This window comes from Lissotriton helveticus, chromosome 7, assembly GCF_964261635.1.
Source record: "Lissotriton helveticus chromosome 7, aLisHel1.1, whole genome shotgun sequence".
NCBI lineage: Eukaryota > Metazoa > Chordata > Amphibia > Caudata > Salamandridae > Lissotriton > Lissotriton helveticus.
In genome coordinates, this window is record NC_136068.1 from 131712751 (window position 1) to 131732678 (window position 19928).

General features: G+C 50.4%; 1 protein-coding gene across 6 annotated transcripts in view; it reads right to left on the reverse strand.

Moving 5' to 3' along the window:
* RAD21L1 (RAD21 cohesin complex component like 1) overlaps nucleotides 1-19928 on the reverse strand; it is a 1165932-nt gene that overhangs the window by 641692 nt on the left and 504312 nt on the right. For all 6 annotated transcript variants that reach the window (XM_078651710.1, XM_078651707.1, XM_078651709.1 and 3 more), the window contains one exon: nucleotides 15825-15954. In XM_078651710.1, the coding sequence (XP_078507836.1) occupies nucleotides 15825-15954 (130 nt within the window). The remainder of the gene's footprint in view (nucleotides 1-15824; nucleotides 15955-19928) is intronic.

A 19928-nucleotide genomic window follows, 5' to 3' on the forward strand; every position in this document is an offset into this window, starting at 1 on the left:
AGCACTTTGAATTGAAAATGGACACCAGCCACTGTGAATCTCAGATACTTGCGGTGGTTTGGATGAATGGGAATGTGGAAGTAAGCGTCTTCCATATCCAGGGAAGCCATGAAATCGCCTTCCATGAGGCAATTGAGGACATCCGTGAGCGTCACCATGCGGAAACTCTGCTTTTTCAGATATTTGTTTAAGTTTCGTAGATCCAAAATTGGACGCCACTCTCCTGAAACCTTTTCCACAAGGAAGAAGCGAGAGTAAAACCCCTGATTTTTCTGGGATGTTGGAACTTTTTCTATCGCATTTTTGTGCAGCATCTTCATGGCTTCCATGTATAACAAATGAAGACGAGGAGGGGAGGGACCCCTGGGCGGTGACGTTGGAGGTTTCTGCAAGAACTCCAGAGTGTGTCCGTGTTTGACTATGTCCAGAACCCACTGATCTGAAGTTATCTTCCGCCACTGTTGATAAAAGGCGGAGATCTTGGCGCCCACGGGGAGGGAAGGAAGGGAGGATGGTGTCCGGCAAAACTCACTGGCGTTTATTTGAATCGCGTCCCTGGTAGTTAGAACGTCGTTTCCCTCCTTGACGAGAGAAAACCGCTGCCGATGACTGCCGATAGGACTGTTGGTAGTACGGCTTATTCTGAGGTTGATACTGACGGTTTTGCTGATTTTGATAATGTCCTCTGGAAGAAAAACCACGGCCTCTTGCTCCTCTGAAAAAACCTCGCTTATACTGTAGTGTACCAAGCGATTTGGCCGTATCAGTATCCGTTTTGATTGCAAGCAATGCGTCATCTATGTGCTTGCCAAACAATAACTCGCCATCATAGGCCATGTCAAGTATTTTGGTCTGGACTTCAGGTCTGAAAGAAGTCGCCTTGAGCCATCCTTGCCGTCTGAGAACTGCCGCTCCGGCCAATTGTCTAAAGGCTGTATTAGAGACATCGAGGGCGCAAATCGATAATCTCCGAAGCCGCCCGCTCGCCTTCCATGACAACCTTCCGGACCTCTTCTACACGGTCCTCGGGAACCAGGTTGATGAATTCCGACAGATCTGACCACATTTGTCTGTCATAACGTGCTAAAATTGCCAAAGAATTAGCAATCTTAACAGTAGCAGCGGCATTAGCTGAGAACTTCTTCCCAATCGCATCCAATCTCCTGCCCTCTTTGTCTGGAGGTGTTGAAATTGGTGCCGCCGGATTCTTGGATCTTTGTTGAGCCGCTTGTAAAATCACTGAGTCAGGTCGTGGATGACCAATCAAACATGAAGGAGTATCCGGTGGTGCTCGGTACTTCTTGTCGACTCTTGGAAGAACCGCCAGGATGGAAGCTGGCGTCTTCATTATATTAATCCCTTCTTTCCAAATATATTCAATGATAGGGATAGATCTGGATACCCTTCTATACCCTTCTTTGAAATCATGAAGAAAACAGTCAGTCTGCTCAACCGAAACTGTAATTGCAAATCGAGCAGCTGCCCGGTGCATGATGTTATGAAAACCTCCTATGTCTTCTGGCGGAGAATCTGAAGGTTGTGGCAAATTAGGAGAGGGCATAGGAATGATGTAATCATTCCATGGTTCCGTAGGCGTGGAATCCGGAAGTTCACCATCCTCTCTTTCATCCTCATCTGGAGAGGAGACGTCAACATCATGACCTCCAGTCCCGGGGTCAACATCCTGCCTTGGAGAGTTTGAAGGATGTGGCGGGGAATTTATCGGCATGTCTACTGGCACAGGATTTGGAGTAGGCAGAGTTGGTGGAAACCTCTGACGCTAATCAGCCAGCATGGCCTGCAAATCATGAATTAGAGAAGACGGAAGATGAGCCGTGTCTTCTGCGTGTTGTTGCTCCTGATGATAAGGAGTAGCTAAATTCTCCTGATAGTAATGAACCTCATCATCATCTTCATCCTCTTGAAATTTTATGTGTAACTGGGAAGGGTGATGGGCCACTCCAAAAGGCTCTTCATCATCCCCTTCATCATCAGAATCTTCCTCCACGTAGTTTTCCAAAATATGCGAAGGCAAGAGGGGAGACAAATGAGAGTAACTCTGTCTCTGAAATGACTTCATCTGGAAATGGGTATACTGTACCCTTACTGGAGATGTGGGCAATAAATGCGTAGACGGCACATTCAAAGAGGCCAGCGCTGCTGTCGACGGTAGAAGTGAAACAGATGTGTGCGTTGCCGGTATTGTCGTCGACGGTATCGTCATTGGTGTTGTAATCGTCGACGAGGACTTTTTTGAAGCCGTCCTAGTAGACGGGTCCGTCGACGGACTCTTCGTCGTCGAGCTTGTCGTCGATGGAGCTGAAACCTTCGTCGACGGGCTCGTCGTCGACGGGCTTGTCGTCGACGGGCTCGTCGTCGACGGGCTCGACGGGCTCGTCGTCGACGGGCTTGTCGTCGACGGGCTTGTCGTCGACAGGGTCTTCGTCGACGGGCTTGTCGTCGACGGGATCTTCGTCGACGGGATCTTCGTCGACGGGATCTTCGTCGACGGGATCTTCGTCGACGGGATCTTCGTCGACGGGATCTTCGTCGACGGGATCTTCGTCGACGGGATCTTCGTCGACGGGGGAGCCGTCGACGAGAGCGTCGACGGAAGCTATGACGAATGTTTCGTAGATGGTGATTTGGTCGTCGACGGAAGACTCGTCGACGACGAGCTTTTCTTCGATGATTTTTTATCAGAAGAAGAAACCATGACGGACATCACAGGAGAAGTAATTGCTGAGGTGGTAACAGTACTTGAAGAAGTAGAGGACGTAGAATAGGTGGTGACAGTGAGAGAGGACACCAAAGAGACAGCTTTAGTGCGGACTGTACTCACAGTAGAAGACTCTGTTGACGCAGCATTCTTTGTGGACTCAGAGGGTTTATGAGAGAGTTTAGGTTTCTTCAGTCTCTCAGGAGAACACCTCTTTGGAACTGGCTCTCTTACTTGAGGTAGAGGCTCTGTCCTCGTCATCTGCGGCAGACGACTTCAGCCACAAAAGAACTCTTGCCTCTCTATCCCTGATGGTCTTAGGAGGGAAGGTTCGACATATCCTGCAATCCTTCACAACATGTGAAGGATGCAAACAATAAATACAATCAGAGTGCTGGTCGTCCACATGTACCCTCTTCTTGAAGCAGGAACCACAAGCCTTGAAAAGAGCCTTCTTTTCAGACATCTTGAAGAGAATAGAAGAAATTTTGAAGAAAAACTGAGTAGGCACTCAGGGAGACTCCCTTACACACGAAGTGCGGTGAAAATCTGAGGAGAACTGCCTGGGCTGGGAAGGTTCTAGAGGGTGAGGTTAGCTGATTGGCTGAGGCTACATTTTCAGTTCTTTTTACATAATGAGGTAGATAGGCTGCTAAGTTTTGGGCCTAGTTGGGCCTATATCCTTTTCTAGCCTACTACTAATGGTTTTTAGGCACTGCTATTATATATATAATTTACCGTGGGACTCCCGCCTCGACGACGGGGAATGATTCAGGCATGTGAATCTATGAAAGATACCCCAATACTGGATAAACCCCTGTACCCCAAAACCCAAACCTAGCTCTGAACCCTAAAAATACCCCTGTACCCCAAAACCCAAACCTACCCCTGAACCCTAATACCCCTGTACCCCAAAAACCAAACCTATCACACAAACCTAAAAATACCCCTGTACCCCAAAACCCAAACCTAGCTCTGAACCCTAATACCCCTGTACCCCAAAACCTACCCATAAACCCTAAATTACCCCTGTACCCCAAAACCCAAACCCATCCTGAACCCTAAAAATACCCCTGTACCCCATAACACAAAACCCACCCTGAACCCTAATAAACCCCCTACACCCCAAAACCTACCCCCTTAACCCTAAAAATACCCAAGCACCCCAAAACCAACCCTATAATCTAAAATTACCATACTCTAAAAATACACGGTGCACCCCATAAACCAAACCCACCCTTAAAATACCCCTGAACCCCTAAAACATATACCCCAACACCCCCAAACTAAAACCATATACTTACCTTAAACTTACATTTTAAAAACATATACTTTTACCATTCATGCTTTTACAACGAATTTCGTTGTAAAGGCATGCGTGATAAAAGCATATAAAATGTAACGGTATGCATTTTAAAAGTATTGCGGAGTAATGGTACTATCGTTGTGATGGTATGCGGAGTGAAGGTATGTGGAAAGAAAGTTTTGCTGTAAAGGTGTTTTACCCTCATCGGTATTTCACGATTCAAAGACTTGTGGGGCCCTGATGGAGTAGTGTCCTTTGCCTCTCTCCAAAGCACTTACGAACTGGCACAGACAGAACACTTCCGATACCTGCAGGTCAGGCACTCCTTCCAGGCGAATATCCCCTCAGGAACCCAGCCTCCGGACTCCTCCCCCTGGAGGATAGACTTTTAGCCGGCCACCTCCCTGAACACGCCATATCACTCACTTACAAAAAAATTGCCAATAACTCCCCAGACCTCCTAATTCCACTCAATGGGAAGCTGACGGTCTAGAAATAGATGACAAAGAGTGGAGGGCCGCGCTCGCTTCCCCTAAGGAAGTAGCCTTATCGACTAGGCTCCGACTGATTCAGTTAAAAATTCTCCACCGAGCATATTTCTCCGAGACCAGGCTGCAATGAATGGGCCAAAGTGAGAAGGGGCTTTGTAGAAAGGGTTGTGGTGAGAGAGGGACCTTCTTTCATACCCTGTGGGAATGCCTTGTTCTGCAGAATTACTGGAACCGGGTGGTTTGTTGCATGCAGGAAGTGTGGGGGGTGGAGCAGCGGCCGGAAGCGAAGAGGTGCCTGCTAAACATTTGGGAACCCACTAATCTGCCGCCTCGTGGGAGGCTGTGGGCTACACTGGGCTGTGCCATTGCCAAAAGAAACATATCTAGGCAGTGGGGGGGCAAATAGACCTCCGACACTAGACACATGGAAGACTGACATGGACTGGTGCATGCTCCAGGAGAAAACGGTCTATGTGGCACGTGGCTGCCCACGAAAATGGATTGAAGTTTGGTCCAACTGGAATGAGTACAGAGGCCACATATGTGACATATGTGACCCTCCTTGGACTGTCTCAGTTGACGAACCGCTCGCACTGTGAATTACTATGTCATGTATAGTTTTCATTATGTCTGTACGATTGTTGGTTCTTCTGCCCTGTGTCTCTACTGATGCACATTTGAATGTATTGTATTATTAATGTGATGACCATCAAACCTATCTTTCAGTTGGGGGGGGGCGTGGCTTAGCGGGAGACAATGGCGGTCGCAGCTTTCTAGAGCTCCCGTCGGCCCGACATAAATCCGACTGGTTATCCTGGCCCCCGAACCCGAACTACACACCAATTGTGGGGCGAGTGTTGCCGAAGGTGTCGGGAGCCCTCCGGTGCAAACAGCGACCCTCCGGGGCTGTTCGGTGAGGGTGGGTCGCCGGAAGAGCGGTGAGGCCTAGTGCGGGGCGGCGAAGCCGGGGCCTCGATTTTGGTGCCTCCGGGCCGGAGGGCCTCTGAGAGGGCGGGCCGAACTGCCGATTTCCCTGGGCTTCGGTCATCCTGGAGACCGAGGGGCAGCAGGCGTTCCCCCAGATGACTCGCTGGTGGTAGCTGTGGTGTTTGGAGCAGGGAAGCCACCCCGAGGGAGCAGCGGCCTACTTGATCCGGTGCAGCCGGGGCCTCGAGTTTCGTGGTCCCCGCCCATTGGGATCGACATCGGCGTTCGGCCGCAGTTGGCACACGGCGGAGCCTGGGGGGCTGCGACCCTTGGTGTATGGCCTCACCCAGATGACTGGGCTTCCACTGCTGGACTTCTCTGGCGGCAGACCGGAGTGTGGCTGGACGGATCCGCGGGGATCAGGCCTGTGCCGGGCGCTGCCCTGAGGCAGACGACAAACTGTAAGTGACTCCCCTGGGACCCTAACATTGGTGTTATCCGTGGCTGGCCCTGGGAGGCAGGCCGCTGGAGTGTGGGGCCTGCAACACCTGGTGCAGTGGTGCAGACCGGTCAGAAGCAAGTTGGCCATAGCGTGGGTGCTGATCCCGGGGCCTGATTCAGACTGGGGGAAGTCACGGACTCCCAATCCGACCGGGGGGCTGCGCCAATACCGGTGTGAGGGCGCCAGCACCCCGAGGTGGAAGAAACGCTGGGTTGGCCTATATCGGACATTACAACCGGTGTGAAGAGACTGCGTTGGTGCAACCACCCATTCCATAGGCGGCCCAATCGTCGACTGCCACCATGACCAGAGGAGGCGGTGGCCCCTCCAAACAGGGTACTATTGATAAATTTACAGGGCCCAGTGGGGGGCCCGGGCCCTCTGGAGGAGGGCATGGAGCAGGGCCGGATAATCCGGCACTTATGGCAGCGATCACCCAGTCCAGGGACATGCTAGATGCCAAAATTGGTGCAGTGGGTGCAGATGTAACCCTGCTGCGTCAAGATCTACGGAACGCAGTGGTGCGAATCACGGAGGCAGAATCTAGAATTTCGGTGGTGGAGGACGACGTCGGGTCCTTGAAGAAGAAAATGGCGGCGATGGAAAACATTCAAAGGGGCCTGGCACTTCGTGTGGAGGATGCCGAAGGGCGGGCCCGCAGAAATAACCTCCGCTTTATTGGCTTTCCGGAGAGATGTGAGAAGGGGAACATGGAACAGTTTCTCTCACAGTGGCTGGAGAGCTGGCTACCCCCGGGGGTTCTCTCCAATTGTTTTGTCATTGAGCGTGCCCATCGAGCCCTGACACAGAGGCCACCGGAGGGTGAGCGGCCCAGACCGGTGATAGCTAGACTTTTGAATTACCATGATAGGGACGCCATTTTGCGGGAGGCGAGGACCAGGGATTCCATTTCGTTCGAGAATCAGAAGATCATGATCTTTCCTGATTATACAAGGCTTGTGCAACAACAACGCCACTCCTTCATAGCTGCCAAGGCGAAGCTGCGAGGTCTGAAAATCCAATATTCCCTGCTGTATCCGGCCCGCCTGAGGGTGGTCTTCCAGTCGCGAACACTCTTCTTCGACACCCCTGAAGATGTGTTTAAATGGACGGACAAAACGGTGAGGATCAGGCCGCATGCCCTGCCGGGACTGAACCCAGGCTCTTCGAGAGGATCGTCGCAGGAACGTGGTGATCAGCCGGCCAGAAGCAGGAGGAACCGGAGGTCCAGATCACGGAAGCGATCTGCTTCAGTCAGTGGGACACAGGATAGTGGGACAGTGGACTCTGATCACTTTGGGAAGGATCATTGAGGGCCCTGGGAGAACTCTGCTTCTCAGTAGTTGATACAGGCTCCTGCTGAAGGGAGTCGCATGGCCGGGTTCCGTCGCTTAGATGCATAACCACTGCCTCTGTTGCGGATTGCGAATGATGTGTTGGACATGGGTGGGATTGTGGGGTGGGGTTCGGGTGGCCGAATACTAGGGGCTGCCATCCTCCTACTAGAGTGGGAGTTGACTGGGGGGGGGGGGGGATGTTTCCACTGTTTTTCAGGGGGTTGGGATCCATTGGCATGGTTGGTCCTGGGTCCTCTGTTTTGGGCCCGAGGGTGTCCATGCCGCGACAGGTACTTCAGAGTTCTATGAGGTATAGGGGTGGGGGGTGCGGGGTGGCAGGGGGGGGGTCCAGGTGGGTGGGGGGACTGTTGTTGAAGGGGGGACTAGGGGCAGGTGGGGGGGACAGCACGTGAGTTTTTCTGATATATTTATGTCGGTGCTAAGTGTGTGGCGCAGGGGGCCTATTTGGTTGGTCCCCCTTGATTATGGCTGAAGGGTATTCGGGGCTCCCCAGTGAGTCCATGCGTGTAGTAACCTGGAATGTCAGGGGGATGCTCGACATGATCAAACGAGGGGCGATCCTGCGTTGGGGGAAGAGGGAAGCTGTGGATGTGTTACTATTGCAAGAAACACACATGCTGGGAACGAAGGTGCTCAGTTTACAGAGGTTTGGCTACCAACAAGTCTTTCACGCAGGATTTGCTAGGGGGTCCAGGGGGGTTGCTGTCTTGGTGCACCGCAAGTTGGCCTATGTCCACGAGAGACAATGGGCAGATCCGCAGGGTCGTTACATTTTCATCAAAGGTATGGTGGGTACCGAACCAGTGGTCTTTGGTAGTGTCTACGCCCCCCTCCCCTGCAGTGGTCCTTGTCTGAGCAGCTGTTTGCAGTGTGAGAGTCCAGTGTTGGGGGGTGATTGGAATGAGGTCATGGATGTATGCATGGACCGCCGGCGACTGCGGGAGACATTAGCGGCTGCCCCCCCCTCCCGGTTGACTGCGATGGTGGACGGGATGGGCTGGGTAGATGTGTGGCGACATATGCATCCTAAGGTACGAGAGTACACGTATGTTTCTGCAGTACATGGCTCCTTCTTGAGGTTGGATTATGTGTTTATGCCCGGTGTGTACCTGAACAGAGTGCGGGAGGCCAAGATTTTGCCGAGAGGGCTGTCTGACCACTCTCCAGTGGTGGTCAGGGTTGACCTGCTTAAGAGAAGACAACCGTTCCGGTGGAGGATGTCCTCGTGGCACCTTCAGCAGCCGGACTACATCCAGCATCTACATGGTGCGATTGCCCATTACTGGCAGGAAAACCTGGTGAATGATATAGACGCAGTGGTGGTTTGGGAGGCGATGAAGCCCACCATACGGGGTATTGACATCGCGTGGTGTGCGGCGGCCCGCAGACGACGCCGGGAAGCTATAGCTGAGGCGGCCACGCTGGTGGAGTCCTTGGAACTGCGGTGCCGGAGAGGGGGAGATGAGACTGTGGTGAGATTGCTCCTGCAGGCGCAACAGACCTATGCATCGGTGTTGCTCGACGAGGCTCGACAGGCGTGGCTGGCCACGCGGAGTAGAGTATATCAATGGGGCGATAAGTCCTGTACGATGCTCCATAGGCTGTGTCAGCGTACCTTCCAGCCGCAGGCGCTACCGGGCCTCACTGCGGAGGACGGAGTGGCGATTACTGACCCGGGTGAGCTGGCAGTGAGCTTCGCCCACTACTTCGCGGCGCAATATGCTCCACAGGATGATCTATCGGCGGAGGGCGTTGCTAAATTCATTGAAGACTTGCCGCCGAGGATGGTCTCGGATGAGACCAAGATAGCACTATACCTTCCCCTTACGGCGGAAGAGCTGGGTGACGCACTGGGACAGCTCAACACCGGGAAGGCACCTGGGCCGAGTGGCTTCCTGAGCGAATTTTATAGGAAATTCCAGCTCCAATTGGGGTCCCATTACCGGACTGCATTGGAAGCAGCGCGCACACGGGGTAGGCTGCCACCTGACTGGCGCCATGCCGAAGTGGTAGTTTTTCAGAAGCCGGGCAGACCTCCGGACAGACACGATTCCTACCGTCCGATCTCTTTGCTCAACATAGAGGCTAAAATACTGGCCAAGGCATTGGCGAACCGGCTCCTCCCATATGTAACAGATCTGGTCCATCCCGACCAGGCCGGCTTCATGCCGCATAGGGCGACGCGGCATAACATCCGACGGGCGCAGGCGGCGATTGATGCCATGGGTGCCACAAGGGAACGGGCGGCTTTGCTGCTGGCAGACATTGATAGAGCGTTTGACTCAGTTAGTTGGACGTACCTATTTGCGCTCCTGCCCCGTCTCAATCTGGGCCCGGTGTTTATTTCTTACATCAAATTGCTCTATACAGCCATTACTGCGTCGGTGCGCGTCTCCGGGGCGGTCTCGGAAGAGTTTCCGATTGGCCGGGGGACCCGACAGGGGTGTCCTCTCTCCCCATACCTCTTTGCTCTAGCTATGGAGCCTCTGGCCTCTTGGGTACGCATTGACGCACAGATGCGGGGCTTCGAGTGGGGTGGGAACCTCACCGATAGAATTGCGTTATACGCAGACGACGTCCTCTTCTTTCTTACAGACTTACACAGGTCGGGGCCCGAGTCTTGGACATTATGCGTGTTTTTGGGGAGATATCGGGCCTTCGTTTAAACCTACGCAAGTCCACTCTGTGGGTGTTGGGCGGTGGGGCTGCAGCGGGTCCCTGGGCGTCAGCTTTGCAGGTGGCGGCCGGGGGTTTAAAGTACCTGGGGGTGTTCCTCTCAGAATCTGTAGATATTGCTTGGGAACGTAACATAGTGCCAGTATGGGAAAGGGTCCAGACGGATGTTAAAACGTGGTCCAGGATGCCCCTAACTATTTTCGGTAGGTCTGCGATCTTCAAAATGGTTGCGCTCCCGCGCCTCCTATACCAGCTGCAAAGCTACCCACATCCAATTGCTCCCCGATGGTTTCGGCAGGTCAACTCCGTTCTGGGCTGCTTCCTGTGGGCTGGAGGTGCTGCCAGGGTGGCACTGCGGACGTGCTTCCTGTCTACATACTGTGGTGGCCTAGCCACGTCGGACCTCTTATCCTATTATCAGGCCTCCCAGCTACTGGTACTCAATGAATGGTGGTATGGAGACAGGGGAGACCCGGCATATGCCCTGAAGCGCTTGCTGATGGGGAATAACACCCTCCATACGATTCTGTACTCGGCCAGGCTAAGGCAGGCACTGCCATGTGCCACGCGGGTTGTCTTTGAGGTGTGGAGACAGGCACTGCGTCGCATGGGCTGGTGGGGTAGATTGACGGCGGAGACTCCGTTATGGAACAACGGGCGACTACCAGCGCTGGCTGCGTTGACGGGATTTGATGGCTGGGATGCAATTGGGATCTCGTCGTTGGGCCATGTAATGACTGGGGTCACCCTCAAATCGTTCCAGGAGCTCAGCACGGAGTTCCACATGCCCAAGACCCAATTCTACCGATACCTCCAGTTCCGCCATGCGTTAGCACCTAGCCTTACTAACCTGGAGTCACTCCCTGAATTTAGCCCAGTTGAAGCGAAGGTATTCATGGGAGACCTTGGAGATAAGAAGGTGTCCCGAATTTACCAAACACTAATTACCCACTGCTCAACCACCCTACTTTCCCTTAAGGAGGCCTGGGAGGGAGATGTTGGTCCCCTGGATGAGGATGATTGGAGGGAGGCCCTAGAGTCCCCGCGAGGGGCCGCAATTGCCATACGGCTTAGACTCATTCAGTTCAAGTACTTACACAGGGCATACTATACCCGAGAGAGGCTGTGGAGGGCGGGACTGATTAGGTCTCCGGAATGTCTGCGCTGTGGGGCTGCGGTGGGTACGCTGCTGCATACTGTATGGTCGTGTGCTGGGTTGGTCAGATTCTGGAGGGGTGTTTGGAGTTGCTTGTCAGAAGTATTGGGATGGGATCTTCCCCGCACTCCGCGATTAGGGCTCCTTCATGTATTGGAGCGAGTAGGTGGAAATATATATAAACGTCACTTATTGTTGTTGGGGCTTGTGGTTGCCAAAAGAGACCTGGCGCGAGCATGGAAGGGAGAGAGAGCCCCCCCTCCCTGTGTGCGTGTAAGGCTGGATTGGACTACTTCATGGGACTGGAACGTCCGGTGTTTGAAGCGAGAGGATGCCCCCGGAAACACTTTAAGATCTGGAAGCGGTGGGTGGAGTATAGGGGATTGATACTGGACCCCCCCCAAGGGAACAAGAGGAAGACATACAGGCTGAAGATGCGGTACAGGCCTAGGCAGTGCGTCATACCTACCACGAGACGACCAAGTACCAGTTGCTTTGTATACTCACGTGCAAGGGGTTAGGGAGGGATAAGGGGTGGGTAGTTGAGGGGTTGGGTGGTGGGGGTTGGTGGGTGGAGGAGGGGGGGTCATCTTATTCATCTTTTATTGTATGGACTATGCATTACAGATAAAAACGTGTCATGATGCTTGGTGGTGATCTCCTGACTGTGGGGAGCCACGTATTGCCTTTTGCTTGCCTACTCAATAAAATGTGTTGTGAAATAAAAAACCTATCTTTCAGTTAATAAAAAGAATTTAATAAAAAAAAAAAAAAGAAGGGGTCGGGGGAGGGCGATCAGCTGGGAGCGACACACTGAGGGGTGTGGGGGGGTCCACGGAGGCAGCGGCAGCGAGCGCAGGAAAACGGATCAAATTAGAGGCAAAAACAGAAAAAGCAGAAAGAGCACAAAAGGGAACAAGCAGAAAGAGTTAAAAAGAGAAAGAGCCAAACAGAAAGAGCAAAAAGAGAAAAATGGTCACAGAGGACACCGAACAGAGCGGAAGGAATAGCAGAGTGCTCTTCCACTAGACCACCAGGGATCCTGTGCCTCCGGGTGGAAGAGGGTCTCAAACACCTACCTGGCACAGAAGCTTTGGGCTCAGAGGAGTCAAGTCAAGTCAAGTCAGTAAATTTATATAGCGCGCTACATACCCAGAGGGTCTCAAGGCGCTTGAGGAAGGATGGGGAGTTACTTGTCAAATAACCACGTTTTCAGTTGCTTTCTGAATGCTAGGTGGTTTTGAGTCAGGCGAAGGTGAGTGGGGAGTGTGTTCCAGGTTTTAGCTGCGAGGTAGGAGAAGGATCTACCTCCCATGGTGGTTTTGTTGATGCGGGGAACAGTGGCAAGGGCTTGGTTGGAGGATCGTAGCTGGCGAGGGGGGGAGTAGAAGGACAGTCGTGTATTGAGGCATTCAGGTCCGATTACGTAGAGTGCTTTGTGTGCGTGGGTAAGGAGCCGGAAGGTAATTCTCTTATTGACGGGAAGCCAGTGGAGGTTTTTCAGGTGACCAGAGATGTGTTCTCTACGCGGGATGTCTAATACGAGCCTGGCTGAGGCGTTCTGGATGCGTTGGAGTTTTTTCTGGAGTTTTGCAGTGGTACCGGCGTAGAGGGTGTTTCCGTAGTCCAGTCGGCTTGTGACCAGTGCGTGGGTGACCGTTTTTCTAGTTTCGGTGGGGATCCAGCGAAATGTTTTTTTGAGTATGCGAAGAATGTTGAAGCAAGATGAAGAAACGGCATTGACTTGTCTGTTCATCGAGAGTGCGGAATCCAGGATGACGCCCAGGTTCCGTGCGTGGTCCGTCGGGATGGGTGCTTTTCCCAGGGCCTCTGGCCACCAGGAGTCATCCCAGGCGGAGGGGGAGGTGCCTAGGATGAGGACTTCTGTTTTGTCCGAGTTCAGTTTCAGACGGCTGTGCTTCATCCATTCTGCTACTTCTTTCATTCCTTCATGTAAGTTGGTTTTGGCAGTGTTAGGGTCTCTGGTGAGTGATAGGATCAGTTGAGTGTCGTCGGCGTAGGAGATGATGTTGAGGTTGTGTTGGCGTGCGATGGCCGCGATGGGGCTCATGTATACGTTGAAGAGGGTGGGGCTGAGTGAAGATCCTTGTGGGACGCCGCAGATGACTTCAGTGGCCTCTGACTTGAATGGTGGAAGGCGGACTCTTTGGGTTCTTCTGGTGAGGAACGAGGTGATCCATTCCAGTGCTTTTCCTTGGATTCCGACGTTTTTGAGGCGCTGTAAAAGAGTGCTGTGGCAGACTGTGTCGAAGGCAGCGGAGAGGTCGAGGAGGATGAGGGCGACAGTGTCTCCATTGTCCAATAGAGTTCGAATGTCGTCTGTTGCTGCGATGAGGGCAGTTTCAGTGCTGTGCTTGGCTCGGAAGCCGGATTGTGAGGAGTCGAGGGATTTGTTGGTTTCGAGGAATGCGGCAAGCTGGTTGTTGACCGCTTTCTCGATGACTTTGGCCGGGAAAGGAAGGAGTGAGATAGGGCGGTAGTTTTTGAGTTCGGTGGGGTCAGCTGTGGGTTTTTTCAGGAGGGCGCTGAGTTCGGCATGTTTCCAGCTTTCCGGGAAGGTTGCGGAGTTGAGGGAGCAGTTGACGTCTCAGAGGTGCGGTGCTATGATGGAGTCTGCTTTGTTAAAGATGTGGTGAGGGCATGGGTCTGTGGGGGATCCTGAGTGGATGGAGTTCATCAGACGGATGGTGTCCTCAGTGGAGATTGTCTTCCAGTCATTGAGGATGTTCAGGGGTGGAGGGGGTCCTGCAGGGGGTTGGGTGGGTTGGTCTTCGGGTCGGTTGTCGAAGCTGTTGTGGATGTCTGCAATTTTGCTGTGGAAGAATGAGGCTAGGGAGTCGCAGAGGGCTTGAGAGGGGATGATGTCGTTGGAGTTGGCTGAGGGGTTGGTAAATTCCTTGACGATGTTGAATAATTCCTTGCTGTTGTGGGCGTTGTTATCTAGTCGGTCCTTGAAAGCAGCTTTCTTGGCATTCCGGATCAGTTGGTGGTGTGTGCGGGTGGCGTTTTTGAAGGCATCCTTGGTGCTGGTGGTTGGGTCTTTTTTCCAGGTCTTCTCAAGGGAGCGGCAGAGTTTCTTGGATTTCTTAAGATCATCGTTGAACCAGGAGGCCTTCTTGCTGCCTAGTTTGATTTGTCGTTTTTTTCTGTGGTGCTAGGATGTCGGCGCTGTTGGATAACCATTGGGTGAGGTTGGTGGCTGCTTGGTCTGGATTTGAGGAGTGGGCTGGGGGGTTAAGAAGAAGCGATGAGGAGATCTGGTCGATGGTGATTTTGTTCCAGTTTCTTTGCAGAGTCGGTTGGGGGTGGTTGTTGGATGTGGGCTTGTTGTAGGTGAAGTGAACGCAGCTGTGGTCAGTCCAAAGGAGAGCTGTGGTGTGGCTGAAGGAGACGTGTTTGCTGGAGGTGAAGATAGGATCGAGTGTGTGACCTGCGATGTGGGTGGCGGCAGTAACAAGCTGCTTAAGTCCGAGGTTGGCGAGGTTGTCCAAAATGGTGGTGGTGTTGCGGTCGTTGTTCTTCTCCAGGTGAAAGTTGAGGTCTCCCAGAAGGATGTACTCTTCGGAGGGGAGCGCGTGAGGAGTGATGAAGTCAGTGATGTCTTCACTGAATTGTGCGCGGGGTCCTGGTGGCCTGTAGAGGAGGGTGCCTCTGAGTGTGGTCATGGGGTCGATGTGGATCTGGAAGTGCAGGTGTTCAGAGTTGGCGAGATTGACGTCTGAGCTGGTTGAGATGCAAATGGATTTCTTATGGACGATAGCGATGCCTTCTCCTGTGTGGTCCGTGCGGTCCTTACGGATGATCTTATATTCTTCGGGGATGGCGATGGTGATGTCTGGGGCTGATGAGGCGTTCATCCATGTTTCTGTTAGGAAGGCGACGTCCGGAGAGATGGTGTCTAGTAGATTCCAAAGGTCAATAGGTGCCTGTGGACCGAGCGGGTGTTGAGCAGGATGCATTGTAGGTGGTTGGGGTCGGATATCTGTTGTGTGTTCGTAGATGAGGAGTTGTTCTTGGTGTCGCAGAACTTGCAGGAGTAGCAGGAAAAGGGTCCATGGGTGTATCCAGGAGCGGCTTGGAGGACAGTCCCTCAATGGTGGAACTGCGCGGGGGAGAGCAGTGACACTGATCAGCAAGTGTGAGAACTCCCACCCTCTTTCCCTGCACAAGGGAAAAGATGCTGCACAACAATCTTGTGCTATAGCGCTTGCTTGTGAGAACTTCTGTATACCAACCCTGAAAGCACGAAGATGTAGTTCCCCATTATCACCTTCAAAAAGCAGATACCTATCCGGCTTCATTTCCTGCCTTCTCCTATCTTTCTTTTAATAAGTTTACAGAAATACAGTCACTTTAATTTTACTCGTCACTTAGTTTCTTTTTAAGAGAAAATAAATCAAATAAATGTGGCATGCATCCTGGCACACCCAATTGTGCTTTTTCTCCAACTGATATATTTCCAGGAAAGATGTTCTTGGACCCCGCTCATGGATGCGATTATGCAATGCTTAAGACTGCCAATGAAGATCCGATTATGCACGACCCTTCAACTCTGCATTCGGCACTCTATGTCAAGACACTTTCTACAAGACATTGCACTGTAAGTTGGGATACAGCAATGCAATAATTAAAGAAATAAAAGAACAACATATTAATGACCCAATGTACCTGGACGAAAAGCCATCTTCATTTTCAGAAACGCTTCACTACAATCAGCCAAAAGGTACTTTGCTTTTCTGTGGTATATTCTTACAACTCCTAATAGTAGGTGGCCAGATGTACGCAGGGCAATAGTGACCTTTAAAGAGAAGAAAATAAAGAATAATGTTTGGAAAAGTCAATAATATTTAGCAATGCTTTGGTGGGATGAAAAAGAGGTAGTCTATACAGGAACAGAGCCTAAGAAGTGCATCTAGAAATCATTTCAAGAGGTGTGGCTTAAGCAAAACGAGTTTGGCTTAAAACATTTAAACTATAATCCTGTATTTTAGTAGCATTCCATCGACCAGTCTTTTGATACCTCTGAACTTTTTACGGTAGTGAGTCCAGACACAGACCTATAGTGATTGCCAATGCTTGTAGCAGTATTTGATAAAGGAGTAACCGTGATTTTATTCTGAATAATAAAAACTGAAAATGTTTAAATTCGGAAAATATTGACCTTGAATTAAACATTGCTAAAGTCTGTAAAAGGTTAGTGGTCTTCGGAGTGTCTCAGTCATTCAGATTCTTCTCTTCGCACTACTTTACTTTGCAGTTTCTCACCATGTTAAACATTTACACCCTTTTTCTCCCAACATCTTTCTGAAATCCTTCATCTGCATATCCACCTCATCTCTTTCCTAAGGACCCTCCTTTGACACTCTTCTACATGTACTGCCTTCACCTCACCGTCCCCACACAAAACACCCGCTTACTTGTAAGCACTATTTATTATTACATATATAATTTTTTTAGCTTCGACTATTGTGTACCTTCTTCACATACTTTCGCACAAAATCACAATTACAACTGTCACTTTACTATTGCTCTTTGTGCTCTGCAGAAAAGCCAAGGACTGAATGAACAGGTGCTGTGACCATCTTTATGACCTACTGACAGCCAATGTGAGAAATATGCACCACTTTCATTCTCAACTCAGGGGTCTGAATCGTGGCACATTATAAACATGATCCCACAACTTAAATCACACAGACGCAGAGACAACTATATGCAGTATACAAAAATGCAAAGAAGAAATTGTGGGAAAAGCATGCACTCTTGGGGAGTACTAAGTAAAACATGAAATATTCACAGGATCTACACTGCTGACATGGAGTACAGTAACTTTTTAAATAGTTATTGTTTCTTAATAGATCAGGGTTTAATTTAGGCCGGATACATACCAGCTTTCAAGATCAGGTTATACTGCCAGGTTTGAGACCCCTGTTGACCCTCCTCACTTACAGCCCTGGCTAGCCCCTGATCACAGACTTCTCTTATTGCCTGAGCGTGCACAAAGATGCTTTTTAGGCCTCGTCTACGCAGCGCGCATGCGCTGCACAGTAGACCTTTAGCCGTCGTGCAGCTCTTTTTCAAAGCACATACTCGTGCTTGTAGTGGCACACACTTTGCGGGAGTGAGGAGCGGCGCGCCACAAGCACGAGTATGTGCTTTGAAAAAGAGCAGACTGCTCTTCCCAGTGCGCATGCACCACTCACGGGTGCACCCCTCCGCCTCTCTCTCCCGCTGCAGCCTGCACGCCTTTTTTTTAAAAAAACTTTCAGCGCGAGGCGCAAGCTTGTTTCATTAAGTCTGTGTGGCATTCTTCAAAAATATTTTAGGTACCCAGCATGACTTTCTACCTAACGACTGACTACAGCAGTAAAATATGTTATTGTTCTTTTAATTGTTCCTATAGCTGGGATTTCACAATATTGTTCTTTGTCATTTGTTCGGGGGACACGCAAGGTTGAAATAAAAAGAATCAATTTCAGAATCATACATTCAGCAAACGATAATCATGCCTGACAGCCGGATGAAAGCCTTTCACACTATCAAAGCAATAAACCTCTAAAGACCTGACACCCTGTCAGGATAATAGAAACTTTAGACTTTGCCAGCAATAGGGCAGATAAATAACTTTTGCTTTGTGCAAACAATTTGCTCACTTGTCCAGTAGCCCTGCTCTTGGTTTTTTATTTTATTTTTATCGGCTCTGCCAGCCCCACCTTGCTGTATTGCCTCTTTCTTCCTTCAACACACACAAACACCTCTCCTTATCTTGCTGCCCCTCCCTACCCCTCCTGCCCCCCACCTGTCTCTGGCTGGTAATCCCGGGGTTAAACTCTCCTGAGTCAGTAATCACCTTTGATATAACATTCCTTCAGAGAGGTGCTGTAATGCACCATGTTGCATCAGCTGGTCCCTCCCGGGCCCAACCCTAAGCAGTTTGGAAAAGCAAATGTTCTTATCAATCTGGTGGTTCACGGGCAGGGTGCGTGTGTGAGTGGCGGGGGTGAACTTCTACACGACAGGTTACAGAGAGCGATGTTAGACGGCGTGCATGTGTGTGTTGTGTAACTGTGTCTTTACATCTCTGTACAGCTGTTGGCAACATGACTAGCCTGTCTAAATCTGTAGCCTGTCTAAATGTGTGGTGGCACATGTGCGTGTGTTTTTAACGTTGGAACTAAAGCCATTATAATAGGATAGCTGTGTGCCCAACTGTCTCTGTTGTGGCACCCATGTGGATGCCTCTCCCTGTGCATATATATCTGTGTCCAACTATGTGCCCAAAGTAGGTCTTCCTGTCTAACTTTTTGTGTGTGCATTTATGTATAATTGTCTATCTTCAAGAGCGTTTGATTTAAGGTATGTGTTTTGGTCGGTTGTTTTAAGGTATCTGTGTTTTGGTCGGTTGACCTCCGTAGATGCGTGAGCAGGCAGGCTCATTCTTATATTGTTAATGCCCACGCAGACTCATTTACGTGAACATGCAGGATCCTCGGTTATTGTTAATGCCTAAATGCGCTTTCGTTAATGCCCAAATTGGCTCCGTTTTTTATTATGGCTAGACTTTATCAATTGTTGGAGCGACTCAAATATTGATAATTACCAGACATTCTTCCATTAACTGCCTGAATTACTTTGCTTCTGCTGAGAGTAAACATTTTTACAGTGTCATGCTTGCTGCAGTATGTTAAATTTGGAGTGGATGATTTCGTGCAACGTACTTCGTTATTAGAATTCACAGATTAATTGATTTGAATGTATAATCTTTTGCACTCTCCTTTGGCACACACTTGAAGACACCCTTCTTTGGTTGAAGCGATTAAACGCCAATTAATGCAACCACAGCGCTTCTGAGGAGTGGGGCTCTTCCAGAGTGCTCACAATTTTTGACAAATGAAGTTATCTACGCAAAGGCAACAGAAGCGCACTGCAGCATTCTACCTGCCACAACCTCAATTGTTACCTAGCATTGGTATAGCCAATAGGTCTCGCCTTTGGGACCTTATAAGTGATTAGCCATGCAACAGTTGATGTTGTTGCACCAAGGCTATTGTTCTGGATAACTAAACACTTATAAGGTCCCAAAGGCGAGACCTACTGGCTATGCCAATGCATGTTCATACCTCCATTCAATCAGTTCCATCCAAATCCCTTTTTCAGGCCAGCCTATTTTCAGTGCTCCTTGTGCTCTACAGGTCCACAAAGGACTTGGAGTGTTAAGCAATCAGGCTGACTCCCACAATTTCAGTAACCGAATGGATAGCAAGCACTTGCAAAGCTAACAAGTCTAACTTTAATATGCCTAGCGCTTATAACCAGGGGCAAACATGTGATGACAACTCCTAAATTACTCCCTAAAGCGGGTTTGGACCTTCAAGTCAATCAGGTTATTACTTTAGCCACCCTTCTCAAAACCTATCATCTCCAGCAGAGGTTTCACTACACTCTTGATGCGGGGAGGGTATAACATTTTTATCTGGACCATACGAAAGACTGGATAATGTCCAAATATTTGTAAACTATGTTCCTTTACAAATGGGATTTGTTACATCAAACCAATCCTTATCTAGCTGGATAGCCCCTCGCAGAATCCTTTGTTAGCAGAATCCTAACAAAACCTTGCATGGAAAAAGAATAGACCAGTCAATCGGTGATACAGTGGCTACCACTGCATTACTGAGAAATATTTAAAGTTTAGAAATTTGCAAAGCAGACACTTGGAGAACTATTCACACATTTCCAAGACACTTGGGTCAGGGAGCGGTCTCGGCTGAGTTG